The 13,006-nt window shown below is 41.2% G+C and overlaps 1 protein-coding gene across 1 annotated transcript in view; it reads right to left on the bottom strand.

Moving 5' to 3' along the window:
• Positions 1–2,548: 2,548 nt before the first annotated feature.
• LOC101478330 (protein NLRC3) overlaps positions 2,549–13,006 on the bottom strand; it is a 31,205-nt gene continuing 20,747 nt past the window's right edge. Inside the window, exons 1-14 of the mRNA XM_012921800.4 lie at positions 12,089–12,370; positions 11,896–12,012; positions 11,564–11,677; positions 11,180–11,296; positions 10,774–10,884; positions 9,350–9,466; positions 8,957–9,005; positions 8,646–8,859; positions 5,777–7,571; positions 5,254–5,421; positions 4,841–5,014; positions 4,538–4,711; positions 4,128–4,174; positions 2,549–4,022 (exon numbers count right to left, since the gene is read on the bottom strand). Of these exons, the coding sequence (XP_012777254.2) occupies positions 3,460–4,022; positions 4,128–4,174; positions 4,538–4,711; positions 4,841–5,014; positions 5,254–5,421; positions 5,777–7,571; positions 8,646–8,859; positions 8,957–9,005; positions 9,350–9,466; positions 10,774–10,884; positions 11,180–11,296; positions 11,564–11,677; positions 11,896–12,012; positions 12,089–12,171 (3,843 nt within the window). The 5' untranslated portion in view covers positions 12,172–12,370 and the 3' untranslated portion in view covers positions 2,549–3,459. Of the gene's footprint in view, positions 4,023–4,127; positions 4,175–4,537; positions 4,712–4,840; positions 5,015–5,253; positions 5,422–5,776; positions 7,572–8,645; positions 8,860–8,956; positions 9,006–9,349; positions 9,467–10,773; positions 10,885–11,179; positions 11,297–11,563; positions 11,678–11,895; positions 12,013–12,088 lie in introns of the transcript that reaches the window.

Below are 13,006 nucleotides of genomic sequence, written 5' to 3'. Positions count from 1 at the left end.
AGTTACCTCCTGCACCCATAACCACCCCTCGGGTGGCAGTGACTGGTGCCCAGTTTGCCCCGGCACCCATACAGGTCCCCAGGGTGAGGCCAACCAGGAAACAGCCCACCTCTGCACCAGTACCTGCTCCTCGGGTGGGAGCAGCTGGTGTCCAGCAGGTGCCTGCACCCATTCCGGCCGTTTCCTTTGTTTTCTTAGGAGAACAAGTAAAGCCGCCTGCTAATCCACCACTTCATCCACCATTACACCCTCTACTTCTGTCACTAGTTCAGTCGCTAGGTCAGTTATTAGCCCAGTCATCTGCTCAGACACCTGCTCAGCTGTCTGGTCAGCCAGAAGTCTGCACCTGCTGGTCCTGCATCTGTTCCAGCTGGGGCCTCTGGAGAGCCGCGCCAGCCATCTGTGCCCGCTGGCGGCTCTGAAGAGTTCATCCAGCTGTCCAATGTTTTGACGCCATCTGCTGGCGACTCTCTGCAGTGTCTACCCAGCTGACTCTGGGGAGTCTGCCCAGCTGTCGTTTGCCTCTGCTGAGGACTCTGGAGAGTCTGTCCAGCCATCAGCTCCACCAACTACTCAACCATCAGATCCACCATCTGCAACAGCCATGATGCCAGCCATCCAACCGCCTATGGCTGCTACGCCGCCATCTGGTCTTGTGCCTTCTGGTCCTGCTCATCCACGGCCTGCACGGCCTGCTCGTCCACGTCCAGCACTACACTGTTGACGGCCACGTTCCAGGCCATTGGCTGAGCATCTTTGCTGTCATTCGCAGCCTCCTTAACTATGTTGCCACCCCCGTTTCCCAAGCGGTGGGCATCTGGACTTCACCTGCCGCTGCTTTACTCACGGCCAGCACCCTGGACTGTCTCATCACTGCCGCTGCCTCCGCAGTCGGCCTTCAGAACTGCTTCGTTGCCACCAATGGCTCCTGAACTGTGTCTGCTTTCCGCGCAGTTGGCACCCTTTATTGTATAGGCCTGGATTCCTGTAATGTCGACAGACAGTGGCACTTGTAGGTTGCTTTGCTTTCACTCTTCTGTCCAGTTCATCCCAAACCAGCTTGATGGGGTTTAAGTCTGGAGACTGTGCTGGCCACTCCATGTTTTCAAGGTTACCATCTTGCTCTTTTTTTCCTGGGGTATCCTGGCATAGCTTGGACTTATGTTTTAGGTCATAATCTTGAAACCCTGACCAACTAGATGCATACAAGAGGGTATTGCATGGCACTACAGAATGCTGGAGTAGCTATTTTGGTTCAGGCCCTGGATACAGCAAAACAGCCCCAGACCATCACACATCCTTCTCTATGTTTGACTGTTGATCCAACAAACCTACTCGATGGCGTGCAAAGATCCTGCATGAACCAAAGATTTCAAATTTGGATTCATCAGTCCATGATACCTTCTTCCAGTCTCCAGTAGTCCAGTGGTGGTGTTTCACGGCCCAGGCAGGCCTCTTTGTCTTATTCTGATGTTTTAGCAATGGCTTTCCTGTCAAACCTGCAGCTCGAAGTCTTCTCTTAACAGTTGAAACTGAGAGTTGCTTACTATGACCACTATTAAACTGTGCTTGAAGCTGTTGTCCTGCGAGCCGCCTATCACGCAAGCTGTTAACTTTCAGTAACTTGTCCTGTGATTCAGTTGTGGTTTTGGGTATGCCAGACCTCTTCCTGTCAGAGTTTGCCCCAGTTTCTGAGTGCCTTTTGATGGTGAAGGAAACTGTACTCACTGACACCTGGACTTTCTTTGCAATTTCTCTGTAGGAGAGACCTACACCTATTTTATAGAGCTATTTTTAAGTGCTATGATGGCCTGTCTGTCTTCCATTGTTAATTGCTTTTTCCTCCCCATTTTTGTAGCAACACACTGCAGTACAATACTGTTCAACTGATGCTCACAAGGGTATGGCACCACAGTGTGTTCCAGCACTGCTTTTATGCAGACAGAGGGGGTGGTATGTAATCCAGAAAAGTTGGAACACCTGTAGGATTTAGTAGCTCCAGCTTTCAAGTCTTGATCAACTTCCATTGCTGCAGAGCAGCTTTAAATTGTTAACCCATGTTGTGTTCTCTGAAAAAGGCCTTTTTGTTTAGTTCTGAAATGTAAATAATTTTTCACTTTTGGGTAACCTTTTTCTACCCTCTGGCAATTCACCACTTACCTTTGTACCATTTGAACTATTCATTGGACGTGAACAACTTGACTTGCAATAAATAACTGGAAAAATTGGGGTATTCTAAAACTTTTGATTGATAGTGTATGTAATTTAAAAAAAAACCTCTCATCGCTGCTGGTGGTCTATCCTTCAAGCTGAAGGAATATAATATATATAAGAGCTTGCTCTACTTCTTAGGCACCTTTTTGATTGCCCCTTCCTGCAGCTCCGATCATTGGCTAACTTCCTTCCATGCTACTTTGACCTTGGCCTCTAGTCTCCTTCGCCATGGAAGGTACTGCTCCTTGTGGCTGTTTATCTTGTAGTCAAGCATCTCACTGATCACTGCTGATCGGTGATCAGTGAAAAACATTAATACATGACATCTCACAAGTCAGGTTATACAGTCATTTATTGTACATGTTGCCGTGTTTCACATCTTGGCAAATTAAAGCAGAAATAATAAAAACTTTCTTTTAAAAAAATTCAGAGTAAAAATATTGCAGAAAATGAAAATGATGTTGGTGACTGAAGAACAGAACAGTGAAAATATGGGGAAGCTTTCTTTTTTCTTTTTTGTCCTGAAGTGGTACGCACTTTCAAATGCAACCTGTGTTCATTTTAAAACTTTTAGCCAAGTTTAAATGGATAATAACCTTTGACAGAAGAAGAAATATTTTCAAGGGTAAGGACTACTAAGAAAATGAACTTGATGAACGTAAGGAAATGCATTGTCTTTACATGTATGCAGTTGCCATTGACTGGTTTTAGGATTTAAGGGTAGGGGAAGGGTTTGGTTCACATCTACCCTTTTTTATGTAATCTTGACCTACACCCTAATAAGATCTGCTAAAGGAAGAACTATAAATGCATTTAAGAGACTTCATTTGAAAGATAATATTTTCTAGTACTGAAAACATGGCAAAAATGCAATCTTATTCTAATCCTAGTAGGACAAACAATGGATGTATGGAAGCAGATTATTATGTTCTTTAGAATCAGTTGCCATATTCTATACTTTAAGTTAGGAGTTGAAAAACTGCCATTAAAGTTTGATAATCCATGTAGTATGTTTTACTGCATTCTAGAAGGCAGTTGGCCAAAAAGAGCAGTAATCCTCAGAGCCAAACTAGCAATATATAAAAACTTTCAGATCACATCTCTTACTGTATATTAAAGCAGAAAGGAAATGTAATGTGTTGTTTGCTTATCCAGAAATCTTGCTAGAACTTGTTCTGAAATGCCATATCATATTTTCATTGTGGATGTTACTCAGATGCAGACTGATGTATGCAATTATTTGTCCTATACTGAACACAGAGACACAGAGGAGTCAATTGACAGCATCAAAGACTCAACGCCCAACCCAAACACAAAACCGAACCCAGCATACAGAGGTTCAGTGAATGTGGTTTCGAAGGTGTGGATTTGGATCATTTTGTCAGAGGAGACTCTGTAGAAGGACAGACTGCCAGCAGGATAATCCACATACACTGCTACTCTGTTAGAGACCGAAGAGGGAGGGACTGATCTGATTTTGTTATCATGGCAGACGGAGAAGCCACCATCAGAGCATCGCAGACACCACGACTGATCATTCATTCCAAACTTGCAGTCTTCACTGTTTCCTTTCCGTTTTATTCCTCTGTAACTTACGGCTATGTCAACTTCTCCTCTCCACTCCACCTCCCAGTAACAGCGACCAGTCAGACGATTACTGCACAAGAGCTGCTCCCTACGGTCAAATCTGTCTGGGTGATTGGGATAAGTCTGCTCCTTCTCTCCTACCAGCATTACTTTTCTGTCGTTTTCAGAAAGTTTCAGCTTTCTGTGTGCTGTGTTTCTGTCCAGTGTAAGTTCACAGGCGTCTGCCAGAAGAAAGAAGACACAGCTTTAAAATAAAGGACATAAAGAATATTCAAATACAAGGTTTCAAAATATCATAAATTCCTATTAACAAAGTACATGCTTACATTTTCTCAGACCGGGTTTTAACCTTTGCTCTCCACAGTTTTCCACCCTGGGGAAAAAAACAACCCAGTTAACTGATATGTTGTCTTTCATTATGAAAAGTGGAAGACATGCTCTAAAATATAAGCTAATGTAGGACTATTAGCAGCCACCAACCAATCAACCACACATGCTCTCAAAACTGAAACTGAAAATGCTAACTTTTTTCCCAGCTTCACTGACAGTGTTAAATCTATAACAGTATTGTAGAGAAGGGCTAAATAGTGTAAATTAGACTTAATACATGTTGTCAAGTTTCACAATGGCTTAAATGCATGCTTGTATTTAAGGCAAAGAGCCTCCATGGCAAGTTTTTTTTTTTTTAATTATTATAGTTTTTTACAAAAATCATCGGTGTCTTCATGAATCATACTTCAGAATGCCCAGTCTCCAGAGTGGATTTTTCAGTCCAGTGGACAGCAGTCCCACTCCTGAATCTCCTGGATGATTGTAACTTAGGTCTAGCTTTCTAAGATGGGAGGGGTTAGATCTCAGAGCTGCAGCCAGAGAAGCACAGCCGTCATATCTGATTAGACAACCTGAGAGGCTGAAATTATTAAAAGAAATTGTATTTAAAACAGTGTTATAGGTAAGTTTAAGACATTGGTCAGGATATACAAAAGAATCTGCAGGACACAGTCTTTAGAAAAAGAGAAGTAAACATCTGATTTCTTACCTAAGAGTTTCAAGTTTACAGTGTGGGCTCTCCAGTCCAGCTAACAACCCTCTTACGCCAGAATCCTGCAAGTCATTGTTACTCAGATCCAGCTCTCTCAGGCTACAGGACTCAGAGCAGAGAACTGTGGACAGGGCTTCACTGCTTCTCCACGACAGTTTGCACACAGCCATCCTTTAGAGTTAAGGTTGGAGATGTGTTTTAAACACACTTCATATTCGGTGTTACTGAATTAGCTTTCTGGTTGGACAAATCTAGATCACTGCAAATGTTAATACAAAAACACAAAAATGCCACCACCCTAAATTAATTAAGAAATTATGTCCCAATTCTATTTAATAGAAATTAATTTGACAATTTAAACATTACTGTTGCCAAATTTGAAGTGTAATACTTTGCAATGGATTCCTAACCTGAGAATCTCCAGTTTACAGTGTGCACTCTTCAGTCCCACAGATAGCTGCAGCATTCCTGAATCTTGCAGGTCATTGTTACTCAGGTCCAGCTCTTTCAGACTAGAAAATTGGAGAATTGAGGAAAGATCTTTCCAGGTTCCCCCTGACAGGTGACAACCACCTAGCCTAAGCAGGAAATAGTAATTATAAATGTTTAATGTGTTCAGTTATATTATTATATTATATATATCATGTCAATGCATCCACTTAACTTAACACACTGGTTACTGCTACAACTACACGTTTCTTTTCCAGCTATTTATTAATGAGTATTAATTTATTAATGAGTATATATATATATATATATATATATATATATATATATATATAGTACTATGCTATTCTTAGTTAGTTCTTAGTTAGCGTATTGTCTGTCTTGTCTTAATGTTGGTTTATGTTGGTTTATAATGGAGCACTGTAACAAAAAAATAATTTCCCCCAGGGATCAATAAAGTATTCTGATTCTGATTCATCCACTTACAGAGCTCTGTTGGAGGCTTTGACCACTGGGAGTAGCCTTAGAAGAGCTTCTTCTGAAGCAGAGTATTTCTTCAAGTCAAATATGTCCAGATCTTCATCTGATGACAGTAAGATGAAGACCAGAGCTGACCACTGAGCAGAAGACAATTTATCTGTAGAGAGACTTCCTGAACTCAGGAACTGTTGAATCTCCTCCACTAGAGAACAATCATTCAGTTCATTCAGACAGTGGAACAGATTGATGTTTTGCTCAGTAGCCTCATTTTCGCTGATCTTTTTCTTTATATACTTGGCTGTTTTCTGATTGCACTCTGAACCTACTGTTTTCTGGAGTCCTCTTAAGAGATTCTGACTGTTCAGCAGTGATAGCCCAAGGAGGAAGCGGAGGAACAAGTCCAGGTGTCCATTTGGACTCTGTAAGGCCTTGTCCACAGCAATCTGATGAAGGAGTTTTAGACTACATTTGTTTTTAAAGACCTTAGGCTTCTTAGAAGCAATTTGATCTTCCAGCATGTTGACCCCAGAGTTGCTAAATATAAGATGGACATGAAGAGCAGCCAGAAACTCCTGAACACTCAGATGGATAAAGCAGAACACCTTGTTCTGGTACAGTCCTCTCTCCTCTTTAAAGATCTGTGTGAACACTCCTGAGTACACTGAGGCTGCCCTGATGTCAATGCCACACTCTGTCAGGTCTGATTCATAGAAGATCAGGTTTCCTTTCTGCAGCTGATCAAAAGCCAGTTTTCCCAGACACTCGATCATCTTCCTGCTCTCTGGACTCCAGTGCTGATCTGTTTCAGTTCCCTCGTCATACTTGACCTTCTTCATTTTGGCCTGAACCACCAGGAAGTGAATGTACATCTCAGTCAGGGTCTTGGGCAGCTGTCCTCCCTCTCTGGTTTTCAGCACATCTTCCAGAACTGTAGCAGTGATCCAGCAGAAGACTGGGATGTGGCACATGATGTGGAGGCTTCGTGATTTCTTGATGTGGGAGATAATCCTGTTGGCCTGCTCCTTTTCTTTGAATCTCTTTCTGAAGTACTCCTCCTTCTGTGGGTCAGTGAACCCTCTTACCTCTGTCACCCTGTGAACACACTGGGAAAGAATCTGATTGGCTGCTGCAGGTCTTGTGGTTATCCAGATGCGAGCAGAAGGAAGCAGCTTTCCCCTGATGAGATTTGTCAGTAGCACATCCACTGAGGTGGACTTTCTAGGGTCAGTGATGATTTTAGTTTTGTGGAAGTCCAGAGGAAGTCGACACTCATCCAGACCATCAAAGATGAACACAACCTGGAAGTCTTCAAAGCTCCAGATTCCTGCTTCTTTGGTTTCAGTAAAGAAGTGATGAACAAGTTCCACCAAGGTGAACTTTTTCTCTTTCAGCACATTCAGCTCTCTGAAAGTGAATGGAAACATGAACTGGATGTCCTGGTTGGCTTTGTCTTCAGCCCAGTCCAGAGTGAACTTCTGTGTTAGGACTGTTTTCCCAATGCCAGCCACTCCCTTTGTCAGCACTGTTCTGATTGGCTTGTCTTTAACAGGTGAGGCTTTAAAGATGTCTTCTTGTCTGATTGTTGCTTCTGGTCTGTCTGGTTTCCTGGATGCTGTTTCAATCTGTCTGACCTCATGTTCATCACTGGCCTCTGCAGTCCCTCCCTCTGTGACGTAGAGCTCTGTGTAGATCTGATTCAGAAGGGTTGGGTTTCCTGCTTTAGCGATCCCCTCAAACACACACTCGAATTTTGTCTTTAGGCTAGACTTCAGCTTATATTGACACACAGTATTATGAGTTCCTGAATAAAAAACAAAGAGAAATTAAAACCTGTTAAATCTCACGAACACAAAAAGCTCAACACCAAGTAGCTTAAGAAATATGCAGCTACTGAAAATCCCGTAAACACAATGTGTTTAAACAAGTACGTGCACCAGGTTGAAAGGCAGCTTGTCCTTGTAGCACACATATTGTTCTAGTGTGTTTAACACCATTCAAGCCTGCATTTTGAGACACGATCTCAAAATGGGAGTTCATTCCACCTTCACTTCGTAGATACATAACTAGCCAAAGGGACGGCCACAGTTAAACTGTGAGGCTGTGTTTCTGAGTGAGTGGTGAGCATCATTTAATTCAGGGAACTGTTCTGGCTGTTTCCCCCAACAACGGGGTGAGACTGACATAATGACTTTAAGGCCTGTAACTAAAAATCACTAACACAGTCGAGCTGGAGGTGTTAGAGAAGGCGTTTATTACAGCAAAAATGCCTGACAAAACATACCATCACCCATCTTAAATACCAATACTGTGCTGAGAATGTGGCTGGATTTGAAAGTGAAGTTAATACAAAAAGAGGCATCTAAAAAACCAGAGTGTCGATCGTGTATTGGCGACTTTGCGCTGTCACTCTGTCACTTTGGGGCAGAAACTTGAAAAATATGTATATAGTGAGGTAAGTAGTAGAATATTGGACCTGTAAGGCACCCAGTTAACTCCCAGGACCCATGGAGTCACCAAGAATCACCTTCCTTGCTCTTCCACTGGCAACAGAAAAGATCATTTACCATTTTGGGAAACTAAGGCTTCCTAAGGCATCCACAGAAGAAAAGGGTAGTGCTGCTCTCCAGGTTGGATGGTTAAACATTTCAAGGAGAATGAGCGCTTTCCTTGCCTTAGCGACATTATTGACGGACATGTTATAACAGATGCTGACATAACAGCAGAAACAAGTGACCTTCCCAGCAGATGAGGATCATGAGATAACTTTACCACCAAGATAAATGTCAGAATTGTCACCACCACAGGTTCAAAGCCTATGCCCTGTACGAGGCAGTAGGTAAGTGACATCACATCGATATTACTGAAATACTCGTACTGCTCTGGAGATGGTCGGCCAGCTCCTTCTCTTTCATTCTTCTCAAGAAGTAAAGTGTGATTTTCAGAAATGATTCTCTGCTGCTCCTCCTCTCCTCCACATCTTCACCATCCTCTCTCTCACTCTCCAATCCGACTGAGTCATCTGGGCTCAGAATCCTCTGAAATTTTTTCAGCTCATCCTTCACAAAACTGATGATGCTCTTCTCGAGTTTCTGGAACAGAAATATTAATGCATGTAGCCTGAAGGTTGTTCCAACCAGAATACCTATCACTGATGACGATAAGTGCAGTGGGTGAACATTTACACACAGTGAAGATGGAGTCGAGGTCTTTTTGATTCTGCTGGGCATGCTGAACTCTAGAGAGACACATAAAATATTTATGTTTATTTTAGTTATCATGTGAGTTGCTTAAGGATAACAGGTTCAAAATAAAGCTTTTACAGGACTGTGCAGTCCAGTAAAAACGTAAATAACTCCTCCAACCTTCCACCCCCTCACTGTTTGTCTGATAGATAGTGAAAAGTATCCCACATAAAGCCGGCTGTATTTTGTTGAGAGCAGTTTTACTTTTGCTAAAGAGCTGTGAGAATAAAAATCTAGTTAGTACAAGTATATTAATCCTCCTGCTGTAATGGCTGCACCAATCTTAAAAAAAATTAAGGTACTTTCTCAGATACATCTGCACACTTTCAGCTCCTACCCCAGATCATCAGGCCTCTGTTCATGTTTAAAGTCAACATGTGGACCCTTGGACCGCTCACTCTGCATGGACACACTGCTGGATACAGAAGAGTGCTGCTGCCATTGTCTGATCTTCCTACAATCACAGGAGGATATTTCAGTTACCCAGCACATGGTGTGAACCACAGTGATAAAATACGAATAATACAAAGCACCATGCTAGAGATAATCATAAATGAATAAAAATAATAAGCCATGTTAAAATCCTTGATTAGACCAGCATGTTTAAAATGCAATGCTAAAACTTAATATACCGTATTGTTCCATATTTTTTGGACTATAAGGCGCACTTAAAATCCTTTAATTTTCTCAAAAATCAATAGTGTGCCTTATAATCTGGTGCCCCTTATGTATGAATTCTGGTTGTGCTTTCTGACCTTGAAACTTTGGTAAGCTACGAAGCCACACCGCTTGTCGATGCTCCGATTATCGGAGCATTACGGCTACTGTAGTCAGGAGCCTTGCGCAGTAATCTGTGTCCAAACTCTGCTTCAGGTTCCAAAGTCAAAAGCACACTGCGCCATCACTGAGAGTTAAAAACTAACTCTCTAAATTCTTTCATCTTTAACAAAATTTGCTGCTTTAAAAGGTGTAACAATAAAGTTTAACATCCAGACATCCATGAAAACAGAATTTATTAAATTTAACGGAGTTAGAAGTTAACAGGAACTTAGCTTGCTAGTTTCCACCTAAACATGATATAGCATGTTCTGACTGAGAGATTTCTGAAAAAAAATTAAACACACAGCTCTCCTATCACTTCAGACAGAAATGAAGACAGAAAACTAAACAGCAGTGACTTTTGTAGGGTTACTGAAGTTGGACTAGCCGGTATAGTATATAATGATGTGCTACGTGATTGCTAGCGACACAGCTATGTTAGCATAACTTAAACAGTGAAGCTGAAGGAAGAATGCTAACTTTTTTCTACTCAATAAAAGTTAACGCGAGCATTCCCGATGGTTAGGGGCAAATGCAAACGCATCATAGGACGGTGTAAACGGACCAAACTTCAGTGAGGAGAACAACTAAGAGAATCCATCCACAATACAAGGTTAGTCATTAATATACTGCAACAACATGGGAATAGAGCAGCTGCGAGAGAATTCAACATTAATGAATCAAGGGTACAGAAGTGGAGAAAGCAAGAAGAATGAGTTGAGTAAAGTCTGGCTTACTCAACTCTGACTGGACTGTTTTGTTTCCCTTATTGCGTCTTATAATCCAGTGTGCATTATGTATGAAAACAGACCTGTTCATCGACAGTGCGTCTTATAATCCGGGGCGCTTTATGGTCTGATAGATTTATTAGGATATAAAATTGATAGTTAAAATATGTGCAGTACTCTGTATCAGATAACTCATGCACCTTTGAGTCCTTACCCTTGGTCAGACTTCTGTTCATGTTTAAAGTCAACATGTGGACCCTTGGACCGCTCGCTCTGCATGGACACACTGCTAGATACAGGAGAGCGCTGCTGTTGTCTGACCTTCCTACAATCACAGGGGGAGAGATTTCAGTTAGCAAGCACACTGGGTGAACCCAGTGGCAAAAGACACAAAGTGCTGTGATAGTTGCAGCAAGTATAAAGAATCGAATGGGACTGGACATGTTATAAGTGGTGGGAACAAGTTGGCATTTGCAAATGCAATAATAAAACATAACCTATTCAGTCTTCTTACTGATCAATACATTCATCCTGATCTATATGTTGATAAAAACCTGATTCTAAAATATGTGTAATGTCTGTTTCAGATAAGTCCTGAATCGACCCTGTTGCGCTCTTACCTTGCATCATCAGGGCTCTGTTCATGTTTAAAGTCGACATGTGGACCCTTGGACCGATCGCTCTTCATGGACACACTGCTGAATACAGAAGAGTGTGGTCTCTGCTGTAGGATCTTCCTTTAAATATAGGAACGCATTTATGTTAGACACCATCCTATGTGACTTGTCTTAGTACATGACAGTTAGAATGAGTAAGTAAATCCTCCTGCTAAAAAAACATAAAGCCATGAAATGGTTGGAGCGTGCTATAAAGAATTTAAACCGTGTTAAATAAAGTGGATGAAAATGGTATTGCTAAATGCAGTGCTAAAACAGCCATCCATCCATCCATTTTCTGCCCCTCTGAAACTGTAAAAAGCTGCACCTTCAGTTTGTAGTCCTTACCCAAGGTCAGACCTCTGTTCATGTTTAAAGTCGACATGTGGACCCTTGGACCACTCACTCTGCATGGACACGCTGCTGGATACAGGCGAGTGTGGTCTCTGCTGCAGGCTCCTCCTGCAAACACAAGGACTCGTTTATCCTGAATAAGAACTCATTAATAACCTGAAACAGTGATCACATGAAGAAAACTCTGAACGCTTTTGAATTTTTGCTCTTCTAAACTTTTTTCTAAATATTAAGATAATTAAATAAATAATAATCAATATTTCTTTCAACATTGTTAAGAAATCATTTTGTCTAACAAATCTGTTTTAGTTCCTTTGACTTCTTACCTTGGATCAGCAGGGTGATGTCCATCTTTGAAGTTAACATGTTCGCCCTTGGACCAATCGCTCTCCATGGAGACACAACTGGGTACAGGCGAGTCCCGTTTGTGGTGTTTGATCTTCCTATTATATATAATAATTTAACTTGAGTGCTTAACTAGAGATAAGATGATGTGTCATGGGCGGTTGGTCATCTCACCTCTGCAGTTTGGTTCGACTCTCATGTTCCCTGCACTGATCCATAGCAGATCCCAAACCTTCACACAACATCACAGGACACATTTGTTCTGACTGCTGTCAAACAATTACAAAAAGTTTGGATTCGTTTTGATATTCAAAATGTAAACTGGTCTTTGTTAACATAATACCAGTATATCTTGATACCGTAACATAAAACAAACAAAGATAAGAAACACTTTACAGAAAATACCACGTGTTTGATCGTGTTTGTAAAATCAAAATTAGTGCATCTAATAACTGTTTTATTTGATTTCCTTTCATGTTGTTTTATCTTGGCGGTGGGGTTTTAATCACATTGAGCAATAAGGTTATCAGGAACCTTTTTGTGATTTTTATACCTCAGAAAAATAAAACCTTGAACTTTGATTTTGTATGATATGAATTACAGCTGCTGATTGGTGTGATAGCATTCTGTTTGTTGTAAAAACTGTAAATGTCATTACATCAAAGGACATTTATTTATAGGTAAAAAGTTGTGTTGTTTGTTTGTTTCAAATTTCTACATGCCATCTGGTTACTGAAGCTTCCTGTTGTGTCAAGGTCAAATTTGACTTATTAAGGATTATGTAAATGATAGAAACAGAAAAAAAAACAAGTAACAAGTCTCATGTTTTTTTAAATCTGGAGTGAGGTTGATCATAATACTGCCAATAACACTTTTGATAAGTCCCCCCAGTACTCAAGACCAATTAATGAAACTAATGGCTGGAAACAAAATATCTCTCCATCACAGAGGTGGTTGTAATGTGAAGGTCCCCACTCTGAAAAAAACGTTTTCCAAAAATAATCATAAGGGTTGACATTTGGACGTGTTGTAGAAGACAGTTTGAACTGAAAGCTTTTTAAAACAAATGAAATAGACTGATGGGTTGTGATA

Source organism: Maylandia zebra, linkage group LG15 (assembly GCF_041146795.1).
Source record: "Maylandia zebra isolate NMK-2024a linkage group LG15, Mzebra_GT3a, whole genome shotgun sequence".
NCBI lineage: Eukaryota > Metazoa > Chordata > Actinopteri > Cichliformes > Cichlidae > Maylandia > Maylandia zebra.
Note: the sequence above shows the minus strand (reverse complement) of the source record. Positions and strands in the feature narration are given on the sequence as shown.